The sequence below is a fragment of the Caretta caretta genome, chromosome 3, assembly GCF_965140235.1.
Source record: "Caretta caretta isolate rCarCar2 chromosome 3, rCarCar1.hap1, whole genome shotgun sequence".
Lineage (NCBI taxonomy): Eukaryota > Metazoa > Chordata > Testudines > Cheloniidae > Caretta > Caretta caretta.
In genome coordinates, this window is record NC_134208.1 from 155,225,415 (window position 1) to 155,252,482 (window position 27,068).

A 27,068-nucleotide genomic window follows, 5' to 3' on the forward strand; every position below is an offset into this window, starting at 1 on the left:
TATCAGGTTGCGGGGCTGTTTATCCAGTATTTTTCATCAGCACTAAATTAATACACAATTTGTTGAAAGCTGAAAACCACCTAGAGGTTTTGTCTCTGTGTGGACAGAATTTTATATACTACTTTCCTGTCTTCAGTTTTACTGTGTTGTATGGGTTTTACACAGGTAATAGTACATAAAAATAGGTTTTAGCTGTTGGCTTCTTTCTTTTAATGCCTGCTGCCCCGAAAATCTATTTTGCTTGTGGAGCTACTGCCTATTATGTATCTTCAAACGGAGAGTGGAGAAGCAGGGAAGAAGTACTAAATGCAGTTTCTTTCGAAGCCAGTTCTTCGTGTTTAGCTGAGTGTAGTTCTCTGAAAGTTTACATGATAACAATCACATATTGATCTATGTAAACTCTGAATTTTATTTGACATTTAAGTTTGTATAGTACAAACTAGAATTTGTTAACCTATTGTAAGCAGTCATAATCTTGCTAAGTAGTTTTGTTACATATTTTGTGATGTGTAAGGTGAGAACTCAATGTCAGAGATTGTGGCCTAATTAATATTCTTATTTAATTTCAGATGGCATTAATACACATTAAAAATAACATATAGCCCAGATCTTTAGTATTTCCATTATATTCTGTTCCACTCAGTCAGGATGTGGTTAGTTGGGATGACTCCAGTTGATCTATTACATCCTCTCCCAAATATTGTTTGCTGGGAAAAACCACTCCGTAATAGGATGATAGGACCATTCCAAATCCATGGCACTATTTGTTTAATACAGATTTGATGACAGTCTGTGTCTCAGTCAATCCAGTTGGTAAGGTCCACAGAGACTTCTACCAAACTTAGAAGCTCCGTACCTACCTTAATCCCCACAGAGTTTACTAACTCACCTTAATCAAGATTGCTGCTTAAATGAAGTTTGAGAGGCCTGTGTGTCTGTTAAGCGACTTCTACTGTATAAAGATTTTTTTCGTATCAAAACCAGCATTAAAATAGCCTAATGAATGGGGCTGTTGTTGTCATTTAACAGAATGCCCAAAACCTGTCGGTAAATCAGGATTATTTAATGCATTTTAAAATGTTTATTTTGTAGTTCTCTGTTCATGTGTAATGAGTGTGTTTTGTGCCATGTAGACAAAATGAAAAGCTTTCTTTTTGAAATAGGTTACTAAATGTAGAAAGTGCTATAAAAAGGATACCTAGGAGTTCATATTTTATTTCCCTGATATTTGAATAATATGTAGTCAGTTTACAACTCCAGTGATGATTTTTTTTCTCCACAGCTGTCCGCACCGAAAACCTAGGTACAACAATTAACCTGTGTTCTGTCTCTTATGTCATTCAGTAATAGAGATTCTGCAAATGGTACTTACCTAACAGTTTTGTGATAATTCTCGAGGCAGTATTGTTTCTTGTTTCCTCTCCCAATATTCACTGCATTGAAAACTTGGCTTTCTGTATGTCTACCTTAGGGTTTTATACTGCCACCCATCACCATAGTACCTGAGTGCCTTCCATATAAAATCAATAGCAAAACAACAGGTTTTCCTTAGTAAACAGATATGACTCACAAAAATACATAAAATAGGCATGCTGGGTATTAATTTTGAATTGCTTAATATCCCAGATGTGCTGCTTTCAAGAAGGTGCTATTTTTATATGGTTGCTTTTCTAACTATATCAGTGCTTCAAGGTGTCCCCTTGTGGGATAAGCAGTGAGAAACAAAGCAATAATTTATTCCATGTTTTCTGTTCTTCCACAGGAAGATTCAGTGCCTTCAAGAATTAACTTTATCATCCAGTACATCTGATAGTTGTGTTTTGCATACGATGTCTGTTAATTGAAAATGGACTTACTGAATTTTTCCTCTGCAGTACTTAGAAGTTTGGGGATATGAAGTGGAAATAAACAGTGCTTTTCATTTATTTTTATTTCAGGGGATATAATTTTCAATGCCCACTACCCAGAGCTGCCACCAGATTTTATCTTTGGAGAGGATGCTGAATTCCTGCCAGATCCCTCTGCCTTGCATGTGAGTACAGCTGCAGTGCTTTTGTGATCATTATGTGCTGGAGAGAGACTTGGCTTTTGAGAATGGCTCAATAATAGGAATTTGCTAACAATGCAGATTTTTAAAAAAATCTTTTATTTCACTGTCATGTGGGTATGTAGACACTTTCTCCACTTTAAAACCATAATTATGGAGTCAACTAAATCATTCATTTCAAAATGTTTTAATTAAAATAAGACATCATATTCCCCATATCTAATCATTTAGAATGTTCTGCAGGACATAACCCTGTACAAAAAAAAGTTGCTTTTTAAAAAATCAGTTACTTCTATTTAGCACCTGATAATTTTCAAAGATTTGCTTCTTTCAGCAAAGGGGTTAACCTTTGCCTTGCCCTTGGAACATCATTTGGACTTTGGCAGAGTTTATTTCATGGCAGAGAATGAGGTATAACTGGGTTGGGCTTTGGCATTCGTCTGTATTAATACCAGAAAGGGTGGGAAACAAGTGGGAGTGTATTGTGGCACCATTGTGTCAGGCAAGACTCTGAAAACTTTATACTGGTAATGAAATGTGCTGCAGTAAAGACAGAAGCATGCTTTGGGGAGGGGAGATAATAAAATGAGCACATTAGGTGGATAATACTTCGTTGCACAGTGTTGCTAGTGTAGAAGAAGAAAATACATACCATAGCCAAGTACCATAAACACGAAATATTACTGAGTATTAAAAATTAGTCTTTAATAACAAAGCCTTGTACCTAGAACTGAACTTTGGTTGGGTACTTGTGATACTTCTAACTCTGATATAGTAGTCACGTTAGTGTGCCTCCCTTGTCAGACAAATATGCCTGTTGCATAGAGTTCCAGTCTTATTCCTGATCAGTGGCTAACATCAGCAGTTCTTCTCACTTCTGTTGTAGTGTTTTAAAGCTCAAATTAAATTTTCAGTTTTTGCTAAATATTTTTTAGCTTGCTGACTTCTGTTGTGTTTCTAGTTCTATACTCTTATGAATGATACATCATACTAAGGAATCCATTAGTCATAGATACATTCCATATTGATCCATTAGTCATCAGCGTGTTAACAAAAATTCTACTGGAAATACTAAGATGGGTTTTTCAGCTAGCCAAGCGCTTTGGAAGTTCTGTACCTAATTCTGTGTGTCTGAAATTTGAAAGATGTCATTTGGATACTGGATATATTTTGTCTCTTGTTCTGAGGCTGCAGAGTGGCTAACCAATTATTTTAATTTATCTGACTAGCTCATTTGCTAGCAGGGAGTATCTATTTGTTACATTTTGGGATGTCTAACTTAGATTTCTCGATAGTTGGAATGTTTCTGTGACTTGGCAAATGGACTGTTAATTTAAAACTGTTGTTCATAAAACTGAAAACACCAATTTCTTTATTATTGTTGCTTTTAAAACGCTGAAAAATAAAAGGTAAAACATGATTTAAAAGAGATAGCTTTTTTCTTTCCGAGGCAAAAATGATTGTCTACCACATAGAAAAGCTGAGTGCTTTCTTTAAATGGATCTAAGTTGTTTTGTACCCTTAAATCACTTCAGGAATTTTATTTTATTATGGCCTTTATATGTGCTTGGGCTTTTTAGGGCTATCTTCTTAATATTCACATTATTTCTGTTCTCAAGCAGGATGCAGTAATCCAGTACTAACTGGATTTTATTAATTGTGGGCTACTGGGAAGTTAAATCAAATATAAAGAAGAATATGCATTATAATAAGTAGAGTCTAAAATGTATTTTCATAATCTTTAATTAATTTCTTAAATTCTCCTAATTTTTACCCCTTTCTCTGTTTAGTTCTTGTTTCACTCTATTCCAAGCTTCTCAGTGGTGCTTATAGCAACATCACTTAGAGGTTTGTGTCTCCGTCACATACATACATGACATACAAAGTAAAGAGTAACACACTTTTTTTTTTTTATAGCAAAGAGATACTTGCAGCAAATGAGGTGTGAAACACTTCAAGGGAATTCTGGGCATCTTGCAGAAGAAATATTTATATAAAATTCATTGCTAAATAAGTTTTGTGTGATAAATTTTGACAAAGTATGGTATATCACCTTATCTTTAATGTTAAAAAAGAGTTCCTGGTCATGTCAACCTAGTCATTTAATCTGTCCAATGCCGCCTCTTTCTTAACTCGTCCCTTCTTTACTTATCCAACTTTGTCTTTTATCATGTAGCTCACCATCCCCATTTCTCCCCAGAGATGCCAACCTCAATGGCTGTTTGTCCCCTTCTCCCACAATCACCCCTTTGCTTTCTTCCATGTCACTTCCTACACATGGAACCTTCTTTCTGAGCTGACCGCAAAGCTTCTACACTGTAGAACCTGGCTACTCTGGACTGCTACCATCTGGTCGCTAACCAGTTTGGAGTGGGAAAGTCGATGGTTGGACTCGTGTTGATGGAAGTGTTCAGGGCCATTCATCGCATCCTGCTCTGGAAGACCATGACTATGGGCATCATGCGTGACATTGTAGATGGCTTTGCTTCCCTAACTGTGGAGGGGTGCTAGATGGCACACACATTCCAATACTGGCACCAGACTACCTAGCCACTGAGTACATTGATTGGAAGGGATATTTCTCTATGGTTCTCCAGCACTTGTGGATCACTGTGGGCATTTCATGGACATTAACACAGCCTGGTCTGGAAAGGTGCATGACGGAGGCATCTTTCGGAACACTGGCCTTTTCAGGAAGCTGCAAGCGAGACTATCTTCCCCGACTAGAGGATCACCGTCTGGGAAGTCGAAATGCCCATTGTGATCCTGGGAAATCCTGCCTACCCGTTCATGCCGTGGCTTTTGAAACCATACACAAGGCACCTTGACAACATCAAGGAGTGGTTCAACAACATACTGAGCAAGTGCAGAATGACTGTTGAGTGTGCTTTTGGCCATTTAAAGGCCCACTGGCGCTGCCTATATGGTAGGCTGGACCTGGCCGATGACAATATTCCTATGCTTATAGCCGCGTGCTGTACACTCCATAATATTTGTGAAGGGAAGGGTGAAAGTTTCACTCAGGGCTGGACCACTGAGGCTCAGCGCCTGGAGGCTGAATTTGAACAGCCAGAGACCAGGGCTATTAGGGGGCGCAGCGTGGGGCTATAAGGATCAGGGATGCCTTGAGGCAGCATTTTGAAGCTGAAAGCCACTGATATTTGTTGCTATGCTCAGGAATGCAGTGCTTGTAATGCTAGGAGGTGATTGTGATTGGTGAAGATGATGCACTGTGAAGGTTTAAAAAAACTGCCTGTTGCTTTGCAGGGCTCTGTTTGCTTTCAATTAATAGAATAAAGATTGCTTTCAAAGTAACACAATTCTTTTAGTAAAATCCAACAACAGGAGGGGAGAGACAAACAAAAAAACACATCAGCACTGAGTGGGATGGGGGAAGGGAAGGTCCCAGGAGGAGTGGGGTCCCGGGACAGTTAAAGATTTGTGTATGTCCAGAGATCACATCCAACCTTCTCCTCTGGAGAACAATGCAGCGGGTACTGTACTTCAGCAGGCTAAACTGCAGAGGCATGGGTATTGAGTGCAGTGGGTAGTGGGAGTCCGCAGTGCTGGACTGCGACAGGGGAAGAGTAGAATGCCACAGATACAGACTGGAGCCAGGAGGTTGATAAGAGTGTATTGGTGGTGTCTGGGAGGAGCAAGGGAAAGAGTTTTGCGAGCGGCTGCAGATGAGGGTGGGTGCGGAGTTCCTCAGTTTGCAGTGCGAGTATGAAGCATGTCTGCTTGGCACTCCATAATGTTTAAGAGCCGCTCCATGGCTTCATTCTGTTGTGCCATGTTTTCCTTTTGGTCCCTCTTCTTGCTGTCCTTCAGTTCCTGTTTTTCTGCTGCACAGTGCACCATGACCTCATTCAGCAAGTCCTCCTTAGTTCTTCATGACCGCTTTCTAATTCTGCACAGCCGTTCAGCCAGTGATAACAAAGAGGGAGGCTGGGCTCCCAAGGTCATATCTGTGAAGCCAAAATGCAAACTTTTACAGAAGCAGTATTGTTTGCAACACACAGAACACTGATTCAGTGATTTAAAATGTAGCCAGTATTCACATACCTGTCACTAACTGGCTGACCCCAGGCAAGGACACATGAGCTGCAAGACCCGCAAAATGGTGAGTAATTGCAGGGGAAATCTGTGTTCCTGGACCCTACTGTACACTGGGCATGTGGCTCTTGGGGAGAGCCAGCACAGTAAAGGAGGCCTTATAATTATTTCTGTCCTCACATTTTCCACAAGCTGTGTTCATTATGGGAGATATCTCGCTGCTGAGGGTGAGCAGGGAATCAAGGGAGGGTCTTCTCCAGGACTACAGCTTCCGCCCTGGCCCTTATGTGGCTCTCCTATGTGCAGCAAAGGTCATGCTTCCTCCCCCCACACCCCTCGTGACGGCAGAGTGGTGCGGGAAAGTGGGGCAAGAAACAAAACAGCTCTGCCAAAGAACCTGCAGCAGCAGATTGCCCAGTATCTCCATGAGAGTTTTCTGGAGTTCTCTGCGGCAGATTCCCGCGAATGGAGGGAGTCAATCAACACCCTGTTCCACTACTCAGAGTAGGCATGTGGTGGTACGTGCATCCAGACACAAGCCTGCTTTCTGCAACTCTCCTGCCCCCAACAACTCATTTCAGCGATTCCCAAAATCACATCGACTTATCAGGGGCCTCCTCTCCTGTTTGCGCTTCGCCAACATCAGACAGCTGTGACTGGCTAGCCTCCTCCGGGATAGAGAAGAGCTCCTGGCTGCATGCATCTCTGGCCTTCGAGTCATCTTCTGCCTCTGGGTCCCCCTTCTCTTCCACATCCTCGTCCAAGATTTCCTCCTCCTAGCTCAGTCTGCTATCGACTGGCACGCGAGCCACCAAAGTATCCACAGTGGCCTTCGCAGTGGAGGTAGGGTTGCCACCGAGTATTGCATTCAGCTCTTTGTAGAACTGGCAGCTTGTGGGTGGAGCACCGGAGTGGTGGTTTGCCTTCCATGCCTTGTGGTAGGCATTCTGCAGCTCCTTCACTTTAACCCTGCACTGCAGTGTGTCCCGATCATGGCCCCTTTCTGTGATGCATTGTGAAATCTGTCTGTAGGTATCATAATTCCTACGGCTGGAGTGCAGCAGGGACTGGACAGCCTCCTCTCCCCAAAACCTTTATTTTAGATTGTTTTGTAACTGCTGCATATTAATGCAAATTTGTAAAAATCCTTTAAAATCATTGGTTGGAAGGTGGTTTAGAAGTTCAAAGTATTATTGGAAATGAACATTCGTATGGTTTTATTTTCATTTCTAAAAAAAATCTTAACATATAGAAAAGGAGTACTTGTGGTACCTTAGAGACTAACCAATTTATTTGGGCATAAGCTTTCGTGAACTACAGCTTACTTGATCGGATGCATACTGTGGAAAGTACAGAAAATCTTTTTATACACACAAACCATGAAAAAATGGGTGTTTACCACTACAAAAGGTTTTCTCTCCCCCCACCCCACTCTCCTGCTGGTAATAGCTTATCTAAAGAGATCACTCTCCTTACAATGTGTATGATAATCAAGTTGGGCCATTTCCAGCACAAATCCAGGTTTTCTCCCCACCCCCCTCCCCAAACCCACTCTCCTGTTGGTAATAGCTTATCTAAAGTGATCACTCTCCTTACAATGTGTATGATAATCAAGGTGGGCCATCTCCAGCACAAATCCAGGGTTTAACAAGAACGTCGGGGTGGGGGGGAGGAGGAGGAAAAAACAAGAGGAAATGGGTTACCTTGCATAATGACTTAGCCACTCCCAGTCTCTATTCAAGCCTAAGTTAATAGTATCCAATTTGCAAATGAATTCCAATTCAACAGTTTCTCGCTGGAGTCTGGTTATTAAGGATTATTATTATTATTATATTATTATAATATTATTATAAAGGATCTACAACCTATCCTGAAGGATGACCCAACAGTCTCACAAATCTTGGGAGACAGGCCAGTCCTTGCCTACAGACAGCCCCCCAACCTGAAGCAAATACTCACCAGCAACCACATACCACACAACAGAACCACTAACCCAGGAACCTATCCTTGCAACAAAGCCCGTTGCCAACTGTGCCCACATATCTATTCAGGGGACACCATCACAGGGCCTAATAACATCAGCCACGCTATCAGAGGCTCGTTCACCTGCACATCCACCAATGTGATATATACCATCATGTGCCAGCAATGCCCCTCTACCATGTACATTGGTCAAACTGGACAGTCTCTACGTAAAAGAATAAATGGACACAAATCAGATGTCAAGAATTATAACATTCATAAACCAGTCGGAGAACACTTCAATCTCTCTGGTCACGCGATTACAGACATGAAAGTTGCGATATTACAACAGAAAAACTTCAAAACCAGACTCCAGCGAGAAACTGTTGAATTGGAATTCATTTGCAAATTGGATACTATTAACTTAGGCTTGAATAGAGACTGGGAGTGGCTAAGTCATTATGCAAGGTAACCTATTTCCCCTTGTTTTTTCCTACCCCCTCCTCCCCTCAGATGTTCTTGTTAAACCCTGGATTTGTGCTGGAAATGGCCACCTTGATTATCATACACATTGTAAGGAGACTGATCACTTTAGATAAGCTATTACCAACAGGAGAGTGGGTTTGTGGGGTGGGTGGGGAGAAAACCTGGATTTGTGCTGGAAATGGTCCAACTTGATTATCATACACATTGTAAGGAGAGTGATCACTTTAGATAAGATATTACCAGCAGAAGAGTGGGGTGGGGGGAGAGAAACTTTTGTAGTGGTAAACACCCATTTTTTCATGGTTTGTGTGTATAAAAATATCTTCTGTACTTTCCACAGTATGCATCCGATGAAGTGAGCTGTAGCTCACGAAAGCTTATGCTCAAATAAATTGGTTAGTCTCTAAGGTGCCACAAGTACTCCTTTTCTTTTTGCGAATACAGACTAACACGGCTGTTACTCTGAAACCTGTCATTAACGTATAGACTTACATTTCATATTTGTGTTTATATATTTATAATATAAAAAGACTGCTTCCCAGGTTGTAAATAATAAAGTTCTTCCTCTCTTCGGTGTTTATTCATTTTGAATGGGAAGTACTGGACAAGTATTTAACAAACAATAACAACAAACATCCCCCCCACCATGTTTCACTGTATTCAGATAAAAATTCAGTTGGCACAAAACCAGATTAGTAATTTGTGTGTGTAGATTAAATTAATTTGGACCTCATTACTTTGATGCCGGTTTGAGTAACAAGAATTGTTTATGTTAGCCTTGTTATTTGTTAGTGTGAGCAAGTCAATAATTGAAGTGCATAGGTGAAATGTTAACCTTGGCTTTCCAATATTTTGAAGTATGCTTTGATTGGTGGGACGTAGACAACAGCATTATGGTGAAAGTTACCATTTGAATTTGACTAGGATTGATTTTTGATATCTTAACTAACTGCCAATATTTGGTAGAGATTTGAAGCCCAGTAGACTCAGTTCAGCCATTTAGTCTACTGAGACACACTAACTGAGTGATGTGTTGTTTACTTTATGAAGATCTTTCATGGAACCTTGACTTTTTAAGCTTTGTATCTTCTCTTTGTGGTCATTAAAGATTCCACAATCCTTATTGTAATAGCAGATTTTGTCTCAATGGCAGAATTTTCCTCTCCTTTCTGTAATGTGTTGTCCTATATCTTAAAGGTGGCTGCATTTCAATGGTTGGAGAAATGATTACTGTATATATTTCAAGGCCAAAAAGAAGAACTTTATTAGAATCTTAACTTCTGCATGTTTGATAGAGCGTTTGCAATGAGGCTATGTTAAATCTACTAAATCAGCTTTACTTGACTAAATCCATTTTATTTTTCAAGTTTGTGGAGTTGAGGAGCTCTGGCTTTGGTTTAGCACTTTTGTGTCTATGTAAATATGATTCCAATGATGCACTATATCTTTGTATGTAAATTACCTAATTTTTGCTCTGACCATTTAAGAATTTAGTATCCTCAGATATAGTAGCTGGGTATCTTTTTGCTAAGTTTCAGAACACTTCTATATTTTAAACCAATATTCTTTGGTGTAATTATCTCAATGCGAACATTTTTACTTAAAGGAAAAAATGAAAGCCTGCCTTTTTCCAATGACAGCATATCGGTTTAATGGTGTCAGGAGTGCATTCACTTTTGGTAGGCATTTAAAGACAGGAGCAATTTGATTTAAATGCTAATCTAGTGAGTTTACAATTAGCTTATCAGAAAAGGTAGGATTAGTCCAGTTAGTACACTTCTGTTTTTTTGAGTCATTGGTGCATTGTTTGAGAATAGCATTATCTTCTGTTTTTCATGTTCTGTACATCATGATACGTGGGCAGATTCATGGTTGTTTGGGTGATGGTAACTGTAATTTCCATACTTTCTAAATTTTTGTGTTTTATTTTTAGCGCCCTGCAAATCTGCAGTTATCCACTTTCTATTCGCAGGTATCCGTGGATCATGTTTGCGGATTGCAGATCGGATGCGGATGCAAATTTTGTCTCCGCACAGAGCTCTATTTATTTTGATGTTTAATCTTAACTTTGCTTGCAACTTCTCTTAATGATTCCCACCTTTGTGTTGTTTATATATATTTACAAACCAAGTTGCAAGTTAGCTAATTTTGTTTATGTTTTGACTGAGCATTTCTTTAAGGCTTTTAAAAACATTTCAGAATGGTCCAGTGACAGGAGTCCCTCTTAAACTTGCAAACTGTGCAGAGAATCTCACAGACCATGCTACTTCCCTTTCCATTCAGGATCATTTTCTTGACAGATAGAACCATACAGGGTCACCCTATGATATAAATTGTGCTCTTGTGGGTGGTCTTTTTGGAATGAGTTACTGTATGGGTCCTCACACAAAAAATCTCTGACATGACTCAAATTGAATGTTTTCTAAAACATTAATGGATTCTTCCTAAATTTCCAAAAGTCTCTGTGCCCTCAACACAAGATTTTTGTCAGAGCCAGACTCAGAATGAAGTTGAGCAAGAATGTGTTTTCCTAAAGAGAATTCACAGACTCTAGTTCTTGCAGCACTACGTCCATTTTATTCCAGCAAAAATTTGCAAGCATATCTATCCTTGATATCTTTAGGTGGTGATGCTTCCTACATTTGGGAATGTCCAGACATCTTGGAGAAGATTAGTGTCCAAACACCTTCACCATGAGCTAACTGGGAGTAAGTTAATGTACAAAATATATCCCTAGATCTTCACAGCCTGGAAGCTGACCATCTCAATATGGGGTAGGGTTTGGACAGTTAAGTCTATACACCTAAATGATACTGGTGAAATGTTATCACATAACTGTATTAGAATGTGCTCCACTTTTTATAGAAATGGACACCATTAGGTCTAAATAAGAGCTCTGAACAAGATTGCTACCACAACATGAACTAAACTAGTGAGGGAGGTTACACTTACAGTCTCTGTTCTCTATCATCACTGCTCCTGCCTAAACCATTTTTCTAGCCAGAGCTTGTTTTCCTTTTAGTTGCTGTTTATTGGGCTTATGTATTGTTTTTGAGTTAATGTATTGTTTTTCTTAAGCATTTTTATGCTAGATTGGCAATTTTACTTTTCACTGAGGCCTCAGTTGCCTTTGAAAATATTCAGTTTGTTTTTGTGCTGTGCTTGGATGTCTTTGGGGTTGAGCACTTTAAAAATAAAACTTATTTTTACTCTTACTGAGTCTGAAACCTATTCCAAATTTGTTTGGGGGAAGGGGAGTGGAAGTGGGAAGGTGGTTAATTATTTTTTAGAGTGTGAAAAGCTCTTTGACTAAAAACATTTGAATTCTACATCTGGTCAGCAACTGTATGCCAAACTTCACCCACGGAAGCTTAAAAGAGCCAAGATATCTAAACCTGAAAATCTGGACTTATAATGGAGGTGCCAGCTGAATCCTGTTTATATTTTGAATAACGATTTGTCCAAAATAGTGCATGTAATTTGGGTGTATATAGCACAGAGAAACTTCAAAATCTAATTTTCGAATTTGACAAAACATTGTTTGCTTAGTCATTGAAAAGATATCAACAAATTGTTAATTGTTAGAATATGTCTGATTTCTTGAAAATGCAATATTTGTTGATAAAGAGGATAAATCAGAAGATTGTCAGTGGGATAATAAACCTTTCACCTTTAGCTTGTTGATTCAAACCAACTCAGATATTTGTTGCCTTTTCTCAGTGGCTTGGTTTTCTATGGGCAACGAGGTTATGAGCACTTACATTGTTCTCTAAACTGTAGAAGTGCTGTGCTTGACTCAGTATTGAGGCACAATCGTAGAGCAGTATAACACCTTTATCTAGCATTAAATTGAGTGAAAAATGTAAAATACAAATAAAAAAAATAGAGAGAGAAAAAGTATAATTCTACATTCCTTGTGTGCCCATAATTCCCATTGAACTCAGTTGGAGTGCCAAACTGTATTTTATCAAAAGTTTACTTGCTATATTTAAAAAATCTACACAAATGTATATTTCATCTCTAGTTTTATTATCTTGAAATCACACACACAATTTTAAAAATAATTTATAATGTTTTCTAAAAGAAATTAGTGACTTCTGTGACCTGGTTCCCCCAGCACAGAGTAAATGGGTAGCTCATATGCGGTGAGGCAAGATAGTGGGGCCTTGTGTAAACTTAAAATGATTTTCTGGTATAGATATACCTGTACAACTATCTTGGATAACCCCCTAGTGGAAACACAGTTTATACCAGGGGTGGCCAATGTGTAGCTCCGGAGCCGCATGCGGCTCTTCAGAAGTTAATATGCAGCTCCTTGTATAGGCACCGACTCCAGGGCTGGAGCTACAGGTGCCAACTTTCCAATGTGCTGGGGGGTGCTCACTGCTCAACCCCTGACTTTGCCATGGGCCCTGCCCCCACTTCACCCCTTCCTGCCCCTTTCCCAGAGCCTGCCATGCCCCCCCCCCCCAGCCTCCTCCATGCCACAAAACAGCTGGTCGGGAGGTGTGGGCTTTTCAATCTGGACCCCAACAAAGAAGATCCTTCTTCCTTGTATCATTCCCCTTCTCTAAGCTAAAATTTTCCACTTCCCCTCAACTTGCTATCACCTTGGGTACAAGAGATAGAAGATGCTATCTTTGGAGCCTGAAATGGAGTTCCCAGATTCCTCAAAGAGGGCTTCTTTAGAGAATGGAAAATTCTAATTAAGTAGATGGACAGGACACTTTAATGAACAGTAAAAGAAGAGAATTCTTCTCTCCACATTTTTCTGGATGAAGCCAAATGAGAAAAACAAACCTTACTGGTTTCCTCTTTTGTGGTATAAAAACAAAATTTATGTAAGTTTGCTGGGAATTCCCAAATGTTAAGCTTTCTATAGGCAGGTCAATGGGCAGATATTTCAAATAGGATAGGGAAATTCAGGACCTTTCATTAACTCTTCCTTCAACAGATCCTTCAGTGGTAACCTTTACTAAATCCTCCTCTGTCCTTCTGGAGCCTGCTTTTCGTCTTGGAAAAAAAATCTATCAGGGCTTTGCATGCGCTAGTGAAAGGGAACATACAGTACAAGTGGACCAGCTACAAGAGTAAAAGATTCACTCAGGGGAATGGAACCTCAAGGAAAATGCATTTCACGATTTGGTGGCTTGACTGGACTTTGAACAGATAGGTTTATTCACCATAAGACACAACGGATGGTGTTCAAGTTTTGCAGCAGGTTTCCAGACCTCTGGGCAATGGTTCCATCCCAAGGAAATTCAGTCTGGCATCTGCGTTCCATTTCTCACTCTCATTTTGACGGTTCTAATAAAAATAGACTTGGGGAACTGTAATCTTCATGTCCCTGGACCTGCTTTAAAGGGCTGGGATATGCTATTCATACTACTAAGAATGTCCAGAAATCACATTTCTCCTTCCTCATCAGAAGGATCTGCTATCCTAAGGCCTCTTTGTGCAGATACATCTGAACCCAAGCCCATTTTCACTGTTGGCCTGGCACATGAAAGGAATATGCTGAAAAAGCTAGACATTATCAAGAGACTCAGGAAGATCCTTAGAAGTCTTCCTTGATAGTATACTGGTGTGTGTGGGAGTGCTTTTCTCAATGGTGTACTGTGAGGAAACTCTCTCCTAAGATATCTGGCATCCCTTTTGTTCTGTGTGTGTTTCTTGGTGGGTTCTTCTCATTTCCCTTAAGGTTCAGGCCTCTATTCTCTGTAGGAGGATGGACAGGAGGCTTTTCTATGGGCTCCCATCTCCTTGCCCTCCTGTTCTACCCTCTTCTCCTTGAAGATTTTCCGTGTACCTCCCTGGAGCTTGAATTTAGTCCTTCAGTTCCTCTGTCTTTTTCACTTTTAGCCCCTTTCATATATTTTCCCCTCGCTTCCTAGAAGGTGGCTTCTTAGAGGGTTTAGCCACTCTTACTTGTGCATCTCTCTTTATGGTTTCCTATGGAAATAAAATGGTCCTATGTATGTGCCTCGCTTTTCTTCCCAAAGTTTTGGCCTCATTTCATCTTAATCAGGACATAGTTTTGCCAAACATTGGCCCTAATCTCACGCAAAGAAAGGAAAGGATATAGTACAGTCTGCGTGTGCATATGGTTCTAAAGTTCAGTTTGGATAGAATATAAGACTTTAGGCTTCTAAATCCCTTTTCCTTCTCTTTGAAGGGCAAAGGAAGGCTGGCTGGCTTCCAGATGAGAGAGCCAGATGAAACACTCTTTAAAAGCCTGTAAAATTACTAATTTATCCTCTTTAGTCTTCACTGAGGCTCACTTTACAAAGGCAACTTTGGTCTTTTCATCTGAGATAGGTGAGTCTACTTTAGGAGAACTGTGCAGCACAGATATCTTCTTACATGTGACCTGTAACTATTACAGACTGGTTTCAGAGTAGCAGCTGTGTTAGTCTGACTGCATGGCTTTGCTTCAGTAAATGTGACCTTTTGAAAGATGCATTATCTGTGTAACAATTCAGTAGGCCATTCCCAAGCCAACTATCTCTACTCTAGTTGTTTGGGACTCCCACAGTTCCTCATAACTGGCTTCTTTTTTGTTTCAAAAAAATAAATTGGAAAAGTATCTGTTTTGGGATCTGGATAGCTACAGCAGCTTTGCCTATCCCACTTTGAAAATGTGTTAATGGGGAGTGCCAAACTGATCCCATTTGTTCTTGCCTGTGGAGTTGGAAGACAGAAAGAAGTTTCTTACCTCATTTCTTTCTGGCATAGATTACATCCTGTTGGCTAGTTAAAAGACCCTTTATTATGGGAAGTTTTAAACTTTAATTCTAATAAAAACCTAGTTTTTCAGCACAGGAAGTACATAGATGGGGGGAGAGTGTTTTGGTCCATGACGGGGACTCCTAGGCACTATGGTCATACAAATAAATAATGATAATTAATAATGATTAATAAGCATCAGAGTTTAGTTAATTGGAGGATGCCCAAAGGAGAGAAACTCCTTGCTGCTATTCTGCCTAATCTGAATATGAGAAAGTACCTATTCATTCTGAACTGGTGGAATGTCGGACCTAGAAAGCTATTTGCTATGAGAAAATACTTCTGTTTTAGAAACTGCTGCTTTCTGCCATTACATTACGTTAATGCCACTACCCTTTGCATGGCAATACAGCGAGGTGGTTTAGAAATTGAGACCAAAAAACAAAGTTGATAAGACTTAATGTACAGACTGAAAAAGATGCTTAGCCCCACATGGCTGTTTATAAGAAGAATTATTAGAAAAAAAAAGTTGGAAATAGCAGCTTTAGGGGAAGTAATATTATCAGTTATTCAAGAATAAGAAGAAGGGAAAAAAACTTAATTGTAAGATTAGTAAAGTTGTGAGTCTTCATTTCAGCAAAATATAATACTGTGCAAGCAGCATTTTAGTAGAATCTGAATAAAATGTACTGTAAAGGAAACTGGCTTAAAATAAAATGATTCTGGCCCTAAAGTGTAATGATATTGGCACAGCACACTCCCTTTCCTTGCAAGAACTCCAAAACAGTAAGGAGCGGGTTGGCTTGGAGGCAGCAGCTTGTTAGCTTTCTGGAAGCACATTTGCAAAGTTAAAAAAAAAACCAGGAAAATCAAATCTAGCATAAGCCCTTTTGAACTGAGAACTCACTTAAATTCACCATTTTGTGCCCTTTAGACTCAAGTTGTTGAACCGTGAAAATTCATTTTTCTGCAGAGAAAGTCACTAACTGCTTATGAATATGAAAGCAGAACAGCCTTTTAATTTAACTGATTACAGAAGGTCAGTTAAGAAATACCAGTAAATATTCAGTCTGATAATGCTGTTTTGGATTTAGATTAATTTTTATGTTTTGAATTCTGCTCCCTTTTGTAACATATAATTTTCAGAAGGGAACGTTATAATTTGCTTTATTGTGTCCAATATGGTCTAGAAATTCTTTTGATTTCCAACATTTTATTATTTAGGCATGAGTATTATGCAGAAATGTTTTATCTGGGGCCATGCTGTCAAGCAATGTACAGGTTTGGGGCTATTGCTGCACATGGAAATGGAGCTGCTCTTTAATAGTTTATGAATACCATATGTTGACCTGGTTATTGGGGTGCTCACTGTATGAATATATTGTTTTAGTGTAATAGCAAGCTTAAGGAAAAGCAAGCAGAAAGAAAACAGTGGCTTAAGATAAGCCACCACAAGGTAAACATTTAAGGGTTGTTAAGAGACAATGCCCAAATTGTTAACTGTAAAGATTCTACCTCCTGGCTCTAGCCAGTTTAGAGAACTTGTTTTGACAAGCATGAAAAGCCCAGGAACTGATAAAAGCAAATGACTATAGCAGTTTAAAAAGGAACTCCCTGTTATGAGGGTGGGGTTGCTATTCAGAGACTTGTTCAGGAAAAGCAGAGTGGGATAGGCAGCAACTGGGTGTTTGAGGAAGCCAGGCATGCCGAGGCTACATCAGGGGATGGTGTGCCTTCAGGCAAGATGTATGTAGATTGTTTGTTATCTTAAGGTTCTTGTTCACTAAATGTTTTGTTCCAGTGTTAAAATAAACAATACGTTGGTTTTGAGAAGTCTGATTTCTGTATATACCACTAGTCATAGACTCCCCCCCAAAGAAGAACTACAGGTGCTGAATCCAATTAGGTATACATAGTTGGTAGACTGTGTCCTGGATTACAATACCCTGTGTAAGTGTGAGAGAATTGTGAAATTCCACCCCAAGGGAGGTATAGAGACAAGGCCAGACACCTGACGGCGTGTACTCAGCAAGACCAGGAAGTGAACAGAGGTGCCTTGGCACCTTCAATCGTGACAACTGCTCAGGAGTGATTTGTAAGAGACCCATGATGTCCACAAACTGCACTTGTTTCTTGTGATTTAATGTGTGCATTTCAAGATCTCACTATTAACATTTAAAGCCTTAAATAATGCGTGATCATTCTGCCTGAGAAACTCTCTACTGTCCTCTGTCTCTTGCAGTAATCTACATTAGCAGGTTTAGGCCTTCTGCTCATTTTATGATTATAATCTTGAGGGAAAAGGAGGCGGGTCTGCCTTCAGAGAGAACCTGCAATTTGGGGATGCTCTTCTGGGGCCATTCTGGTATTCCTTGCTCATCCAAAATTCTTATTAAGCTCACAAGGAATTCAGGAAGAGGCTCTCCTGGACATACAGGACAAGTCTATAGTATCTTTCTAGTTAAGACGTCTTGTATCTTTATCAGATGAATTACTTGAAGGGATGGGGCAAATTTTCTGTAGTACTGAGATTTGTGGGCAAATTTTTTTTTCCACCTTTGAATTTGCTTTATTTGTTAATTTATCAGGACTCTGTAGGGCCAAGGATAGGATGACCAGACGTCCTAATATTAGGGCCTTTGTCTTATATAGGCACTTATTCCCCCCCCCCCCCCATCCTGATTTTTCACACTTACTATCTGGTGTCCCTAGCCAGGGAGGGGAGGCAGAAAGCATGATGGAAGATAGTACAAAAGGAAATGTGTGGCAAAAACAATTGAATAACTTTAGGATGATGAAAAATGGATATGGAGCATGAGCCCTGTGTTAGTGTAATCATATTGTTTATCCTGAGAAACCCAGCTGGTGGTTCATTGCAGGTCAGTGAAAGATCATAGAATCATAGAATATCAGGGTTGGAAAGGGACCTCAGGAGGTCATCTAGTCCAACCCCCTGCTCAAAGCAGGACCAATCCCCAACTAAATCATCCCAGACAGGGCTTTGTCAAGCCTGACCGTAAAAACTTCTAAGGAAGGAGATTCCACCACCTCCCTAGGTAACGCATTCCAGTGTTTCACCACCCTCCTAGTGAAAAAGGTTTTCCTAATATCCAACCTAAACCTCCCCCACTGCAACTTGAGACCATTACTCCTTGTTCTGTCGTCTGCTACCACTGAGAACAGTCTAGAGCCATCCTCTTTGGAACCCCCTTTCAGGTAGTTGAAAGCAGCTATCAAATCCCCCCTCATTCTTCTCTTCCGCAGACTAAACAATCCCAGTTCCCTCAACCTCTCCTCATAAGTCATGTGTTCCAGTCCCCTAATCATTTTTGTTGCCCTCTGCTGGACGTTTTCCAATTTTTCCACATCCTTCTTGTAGTGTGGGGCCCAAAACTGGACACAGTACTCCAGATGAGGCCTCACCAATGTGGAATAGAGGGGAACGATCACATCCCTCGATCTGCTGGCAATGCCCCTACGTATACATCCCAAAATGTCATTGGCCTTCTTGGCAACAAGGGCACATTGTTGACTCATATCCAACTTCTCGTCCACTGTAACCCCTAGGTCCTTTTCTGCAGAACTGCTGCCTAGCAATTCGGTCCCTAGTCTGTAGCGGTGCATGGGATTCTTCTGTCCTAAGTGCAGGACTCTGCACTTGTCCTTGTTGAACCTCATCAGATTTCTTTTGGCCCAATCCTCTAATTTGTCTAGGTCCCTCTGTATCCTATCCCTACCCTCCAGCGTATCTACCACTCCTCCCAGTTTAGTGTCATCTGCAAACTTGCTGAGGGAGCAATCCACACCATCCTGCAGATCATTAATGAAGATATTGAACAAAACCAGCCCGAGGACCGACCCTTGGGGCACTCCACTTGATACCAGCTGCCAACTAGACATGGAGCCATTGATCACTACCCGTTGAGCCCGACAATCTAGCCAGCTTTCTATCCACCTTATAGTCCATTCATTCAGCCCATACTTCTTTAACTTGCTGGCTAGAATACTGTGGGAGACCGTGTCAAAAGATGTGAGTTTGTGCATCAGACTTCTAAAGCTTCTGATAGTAAAACAAAAGTTACACCCGTTCTTGTGAGCATTTGTGGTTTTGCCTTATACTGTGTAAAAGAAATTAAGCCTCAATAAAAATGTTGGTATGTATGACGCAAAGTATAATGGCCCATGACAAAATGTCACTGCTTAGGAATACCAGATATGTCGGCTATAGTTGCTAAGACCCAGGGGTTCTGCTGAGCATTATTTGTCCGTTTTCATAGATCATTCCATTTTCATTGGTATTTCATTTTGCCAAAGAGGGTAATTTGGAAAGATAGATCATATCATGAAAATTATTGTGGGAAGTTGTTCCAGTTATGGCTCAGAAAGGGAAAACAGCAAATGTGAAAATATGGTAAGTCAATGGTGTGTAGGTTTATACTGATTGATTTGAATGTGGAGGGTGTTCTGAAGTGCTGGTTGCTTAGAGTCTAAAGCCTTCAAAGTTGTTGATACATTTAGGCCTTGTCAACATGAAAAGTATCTTTGTTGACAATGGGTGTGAATGATGGATGTAGTTGAACAGCTGTACTGAATGTGGTTTAACTGGAAATGTAGCCAAGGACAAACTGTGTTCAGCATCATTCCTTCAGTTACACATTTGCAGTGAAATAGTATATGGAACTAATTCAGACACACCCATTGTCAGCAACAGATATCTTCTTCTAGTACAGGCGAGGCTACAGGAACCAAGTAACTATCCATCAGTGAAAGATAAAATTTATAAGGCTTTTTAAAGAAAACTTGAAAATTCAACCAGACTTGACTCAAACTGGTAAGGTCAACACAAACTCCCTTCAGGCATCTTATTTGGAATCTCTGTGAACTGCACAACAGTGCGAGCAAAAAATATTACTCTTCTTTCCACAGGAGACTTAGTTTCAGGCAGCTATCAAACTGAAAAAACTGCTTTGGACAAATAACACTGTTTTGTGCAAAACAACAAGGAGTCTGGTGGCACCTTAAAGACTAACAGATTCATTTGGCAATAAGCTTTCGTGGGCTAGAACACACTTCATCAGATGCATGGAGTGTTTTGTGCTGCATTAGTAATGTGGCTGAGGCGGTATAGGAAAACTGCTTTCAAAATTTTTGAGAAGTAACTGTTCATTAATACAACTTGATGAGTCCCTCATTGTCTGTTGTTGTACAACTCTGCCATTTGCCAGGTATGTTTCTGATATTTGTATTGAAGACTTGCTTTTTTATAAAGGATGCACAATGGAAGAAAGCTTAGTCATGATGTGTCCAGAAGCAGTCAAAGGTTTCTAGGTTTACTAGATTTGTTATGTTGTAGTCAACATTGTTGGTGATAAGTCAGACAGGTAAGAATAGTGATCTGGTCACATGATCTAAAACCTTGCAGCTAGCGCTTCATGACCAAACTCTTGCTGCAGAGGAAAAAGCATTAAAAAAAAAAAAAAGCCAAATCCTTTAAAGATGTTGCCAAAGTAGGGAACTTCAATAAAGGTTCACTGAATTTTGACTTTTTGTATTGCTCTGTGATGACATGAGCTCCCTTAACCAGTAACTCCTCTTTCACCTTGGAGTGAAGTGACTTTCAGGCAATAAAATGACAGGTTTCAGAGTCGCAGCCGTGTTAGTCTGTATCTGCAAAAAGAACAGGAGTACTTGTGGCACCTTAGAGACTAACAAATTTATTTGAGCATAAGCTTTCGTGGGCTACAGCCCACTTCATAGGATGCATAGAATGGAACATATAGTAAGAAAATTATATGTGTGTGTGTGTATATATATATATACACACACAGAGAACATAAAAAAGTGGAGTAAGAGGCTAATTAATTGAGATGAGCTGTTATCAGAAGGAGAAAAAAACTTTTGTAGTGATAATCAAGATGGCCCATTTAGACAGTTGACAAGAAGGTGTGAGGATACTTAACATGGGGAAATAGATTCAATATGTGTAAAGACCCAGCCACTCCTAGTCTCTATTCAAACCCAAGTTATTGGTATCTAGTTTGCATATTAATTCAAGCTTCTTGTTGGAGTCTGTTTTTGAAGCTTTTCCGTTGTAAAAGTGCCACCTTTAAATCTGTTCCTGAGTGGCCAGAGAGGTTGAAGTGTTCTCCTACCGGTTTTTGAATGTTATGATTCCTGATGTCAGAGTTGTGTCCATTTATTCTTTTGCGTAGAGACTGTCCGGTTTGGCCAATGTACATGGCAGAGGGGCATTGCTGGCACATGATGGTATATTAAATTGGTAGATGTGCAGGTGAACGAGCCCCTGATGGCGTGGCTAAGTGATTAGGTCCTATGATGGTGTCACTTGAATAAATATGTGGACAGAGTTGGCATCGGGCTTTGTTGCAAGGATAGGTTCCTGGGTTAGTGTTTTTGATGTGTGGTGTGTGGTTGCTGGTGAGTATTTGCTTCAGGTTGGGGGGCTGTCTATAAGCGAGGACTGGTCTGTCTCCCAAGATCTGTGAGAGTGAGGGATCATTTTTCAGGACAGGTTGTAGATCTTTGATGATGAGCTCTCTGGAGAGGTTTTAGTTGGGGGCTGAAGGTGACTTTCTGTTATTTTCTTTGTTGGGCCTGTCCTGTAGTAGGTAACTTCTGGGTACTCTTCTGGCTCTGTCAATCTGTTTTTTCACTTCACCAGGTGGGTATTGTAGTTGTAAGAATGCTTGATAGAAATCTTGTAGGTGTTTGTCTCTGTCTGAGGGATTGGAGCAAATGCGGTTGTTTCTTAGAGCTTGGCTGTAGACAATGGATCGTGTGGTGTGATCTGGGTGAAAGCTGGAGGCATGTAGGTGAGTCTAGCGGTCAGTAGGTTTCCGGTATAGGGTGGTGTTTATGTGACCATCACTTATTAGCACAGTAGTGTCCAGGAAATGGACTGCTTTTATGGATTGGTCTAGGCTGAGGTTGATGGTGGAATGGAAATTGTTGAAATCTTGGTCATGGTGGAATTCCAATAAAATGCTAACTCAGTGCTTTGAATAAACAGCAGAAATTAGTTATTTCACATATGGTAATGAACACACAATTTAACTTGCTCATAGTTAGAAGTAGATGTCTTAGGGGATGGGACCACATAACATTGCTAGTCTAAAAAGAGGGCAGCAGCTTTGAACATTCTGGGAAGAGTTCCCACCCCCACCCAGCATTGCCCTTTGACTTGCCTCCATTTAAAGCCTCAGAATTAGGCTACTCCTAAAGTCAAGCTACTAAACTTGGTGTTTTGATAGTCCAGTCACATAAACATATACAAATATGAGTAGAGGGCTATGTGGAAGGACTTAATATTTTCCTCTGTTAAAATTCCATTTTTTCCATGTAATACTGTGGATATGTTTAATACCCAGGCAGTGGATGGTAGTGACAGCTGAAAAATGTGATGCTACCCATTGTAAATAACATTTAGTGTATAATTTGGTTAACTAATAAAGTAAATACTACAAGTACTTCATGTGAATTCAGACAACAGCTAATATGTAAATGGGAATCTGATATCTGTGATATGGATGTATAATTAATCTGCTTACCAGTTGTCTCTGGAGTATCATAAAAAGTCAACTTAAAAGTCAGTCTGGAAATGATAATTTAGGGAGAGTTTCAACATATCTTCCCTCTTATCTTTATGGGAATGATGATAAACCAGACTTATTCTCTCATCACATTTCTGCATGTAGTGCTGAATTTACTCATCAAATCATTTGATACAATTGGCTGGATATGAATTTAGAAAACACTAAAGAAAAGAAAGCCTCATACTACTGCTCATGAGATATTTGCAGCCATGTTACGCTATGCTGAAATTTGTCAGATTTTGTAAGCAGAAGGTCAAGCCAGGTCAGAACTTGGACACAAAACCTCGGAGGAAAATCCAGATGCTTTGGGAAGTAGTATTTGTGATTTCGGTGGCTAATCCTTCAAACCATTACCCAGGCATGGTACACGGGTAGGATTTTTTCATGTGCGGTTTTAAGAACAAGGTCTTGACCATTTGTGGTAATTGAAAATCCCCAGGTAATTTTTGCAATTGCAGGGTTAGTATTTCTAGGGCCTGGCCTGGTTTCAAGTTGAGTATTTACATTTTGCCTCCCTAAATTCCTGCTGCTTTTTTAACATAAATGGTATATATGGTAGCTTTATACAGCTAAACCACTTCTCTGTTTAATTCCAGAAGTGACTGTATTACACTGATGAGCAAAATTATTAATTATTAACCTCTTTTATAGTGTGTGCGTGTGTATTATGTAGGAAAGAGATTTCTCTCATATATATTTATACATCAGTCTTCATCAGAAAGGATGTTTGGAAGATACTTACCTGGGTCTGATCTAATGAAGATGAGGTACTGTCAAAGATTGATGTGGTTAAAGAAGAGGTATTGGAATAAACTGATGACAAGAAGCAAGACACCTGGACCAGATGGTATACATCTGAAGGAACTTAAGAATGAAATGCACAAGCTGCTAAAAATAATACGCAGTTTTAGCTGTCACAGTAGAGGATTGGAGGGTAGCAAATGTTGTACCAATATTTAAAAGAAAAACAAAATGAAACTCAGGGTGATCTGGGGAATTACAGACAAGGAGTTATCTCCACACCTGGTAAATTGGTTGAAATAATAACAAACAAGAGAATTATACAACACTGAGATCATCATAGTATATAAAATGTAACTAGTATTACTTCTTCAAAGGAAAATTGTGCCTCTCTATTTTTGTTGGAATTCTTTGAACGTGTCCATAAACAGTGGATAAAAAAAACTAGGTGACATAATTTATTTGGGTTTATAAAACAGCTATGACAAAAACTCTCACAAGAGGTGAAAAAGTTACCTAAATAGTCATTGAGTGAGAGGCAGAGTACTGTCATGGATCAGAAACTGCCTAAGAAACAGAAAACAAAGTAGGAATAAATAGTTGTCGTCATGACAAAAGGTTAACGTTAGGGAGCCACCAGGTTGCTTACTGGGACTGGTGTTTAATATCTTTATTAATGAATTAGTAAAGGGAGGGAGCTGAATTGTGAAGTGGCAAAATTTGCAAATAATATAAAATTATTTAGGTTAGTCAATACTGGATAGGACTGAGGAATTTCACAGAGATCTAATCATAGTAGGCGAATTTCATCTGCCATTGTCTTCCCCATTCTGTTTCAACAAATGCAAGCTAATGAATGTTGGAATGAATTATATGAACTATGCATACATAGAATATCAGGGTTGGAAGGGACCTCAGGAGGTCATCTAGTCCAACCCCCTGCTCAAAGCAGGACTAATCCCCAATTTTTGCCCAAGATCCCTAAATGGCCCCCTCAGGGATTGAACACTCAACCCTGGATTTAGCAGGCCAATGCTTAAACCACCTAGCTATTCCTCCCCCACCTACATACACCTTAAGGGGCGCTAAATTAGCAGTAACATTTCAGGAGAAAGACTGATGGTGCACCTATTTCTTTAGCAGCAGTGGTTAAAAAGGGGGCGGGGCAAAATAAATAAATAGGAAGTAAAAGGAATGGGATAGATAATAAAATGGGAAATATTACAATGCTATTATATAAATAAATGGTTTACCTTCACTTGGGTTACTTTGTTCATTTCTGAACAGAATAATATATACAGTACTCAGGACCAGCCTTAGGGGTGGGCCACCTGGGTAATCACCCAGGAGCACCATGGTTAAGGGGGCACCCTGAAGCAGGGCAGAGATGTGCGCTGCCGATGTAGAGTCAGAATGCTCCCTGCTGGCAGGGAAGCGTCATGGTGTGTTTGTGTGGTGCGGGGGGGGCACCCAGATTTCTCCCTTCTTCCTCCTGGTGGAGGAAGGGGGAGGCAACGATGACACACAAAAAGAAAAGGAGTACTTGTGGCACCGTAGAGACTAACCAATTTATTTGAGCATAAGCTTTTGTGAGCTACAGCTCACTTCATCGGATGACACACGGATACTCCTCCCCACCCCAGCATTCCTCCACACACTCCTAGTGGGCTGGGAAGGGGAGAATGAGCATCAACACCAAGTGCTCTGTGCATGCAGATCACTTTCCCCCCTGGGCTGTGCTGTGAGGTGAGCATCAGGAGCTGCTGCTCTCTGCCCTCGCCTTATGCAGCCCAGGTGGGGAAAGTGACCTGGATACACAGAGTGCTTGGTGTTGCTCCTCGCTCCCCCCCATCACAGCTCCCTAGGAGAGCATGTGGGAGCAGTGTTCAAGGGGGGGAACAAGCAGCAATACCAGGTACTCTGTGCATCCAGGTCAGTTTCTCCACATGAGTACAGGAGCGGGGAGCTACATCCTGGGGACCAAGGGCACCAAAATATGAGTTCTCCCTTATGAGTGCCATTTTCCCTAAGGCTGGCTGTGACAGTACTGTATACAGAATAATGAATGATCTTGAGAAGGTAGTTCAGTTACTTCTCTTAGTCCTTTTTCATAATCAAGGTAAAAGAAGACTATCAATTAAACTGAAAGGTGAGAAATTTAAAACTGATAAAAGGGGGAAATACTTTTCCACACAACGCATAATTAGTTTATGGAACACATCGCCACAAGGTGTTATGACCAAAAGCTTACCAGGATTAGTAAAATGTTTGGACATATTTATGGATAAGAATACACAGAATTGTAAAAATCAAGCATTTAAAAAAAATAACTAAGTCTTAGAAGGGATATAAACCTTTGTGCTTTGAGACAGAAGACTTTTTGCTTTGGGCAAGTTATTCCATGACTGTATTCTTTTGGAGACAAAATGCTCTCTGAATGAACTGATACTGGCCAGCGTTGGAGAAAAGACACTGGATTAGTTGGATCAGTGGGCTGATCCAGTGTGACATCTCCTATTATATACTCCATGTATGTATGTTAAAAATATTTATATATGTAGACTCACTGAGATAAAACATCTGTCTGTCTTTGGTACTGTGGCAAATTGCAGGCACTACTTTGATGGGTCTCACGCTTTCTCTTCTTGGGGAGGGTTCAGGGCACCATTTCTCACCGCTGAACTGGGGTATTAACTGCCCCAGGGAAGTGGAGAGGGAGGGACCCGGGCTTGCCCTCTATTCCAGGTCCCAACCCAGGGGCCCTAGGGATAGTGGTAAACTGCTTGAACTAGCGGTTCCTTCGCCTGGGCTACTTCCCTCTCCTGCCCTTCAGCTTGTGGGGCTTCCTGCCCTCTGCACAAACCAGGTGTCCCTTTACCTGGGGTCTTGGTCGTCTTAGCCCAACGCAGAATTTCTCCAAACTCTCCTCTGCTTCCCCCCAAACTGCTCTCTGCTCCAACACCAATCCACTCTGCTTCAACTCCTTCCCTTGTCTGATTGAATCAGGGGGGTTTTGTCAGGTGACTTCAGGTTCTTTAATTAATCTATAGGAAACTTTCTTCCCTCTACAGGGAATAAGGCTCCCTTCTAACACTCTCCTGCTGCCCTCTGGCCATGCTGGATCACAGTACTTACATGTCTTCCATTACCATAGTATCTCAGCACTTCACAATCTTTAATGCATTTATTTCCACAACAGGCCTGTGAGACAGAGAAAGTAGTGTTATCCCCATTTTACAGGTGCGGAGCTGAGGCACAAAAAGACTAAAAGTTTTGCCCATGGTCACACAGGATGTTTGTAGCATAGCAAGAAATTGAACTTGGGTCTCCTAAATTCCAGATTAGTGCCCTAACCACTGGGCCATCCTTCTTTTTCTATGTGTGTGTGTAATAATTAAAAAAAAAAAGTGTGATAGAATACGGGTTTTTAACACCGT

At 40.4% G+C, this 27,068-nt stretch overlaps 1 protein-coding gene across 5 annotated transcripts in view; it reads left to right on the plus strand.

Annotated features, from left to right (window-relative positions):
- BABAM2 (BRISC and BRCA1 A complex member 2) overlaps positions 1 to 27,068 on the plus strand; it is a 306,338-nt gene that overhangs the window by 67,804 nt on the left and 211,466 nt on the right. For all 5 annotated transcript variants that reach the window (XM_048843434.2, XM_048843431.2, XM_048843432.2 and 2 more), the window contains exon 4: positions 1,938 to 2,032. In XM_048843434.2, the coding sequence (XP_048699391.1) occupies positions 1,938 to 2,032 (95 nt within the window). The remainder of the gene's footprint in view (positions 1 to 1,937; positions 2,033 to 27,068) is intronic.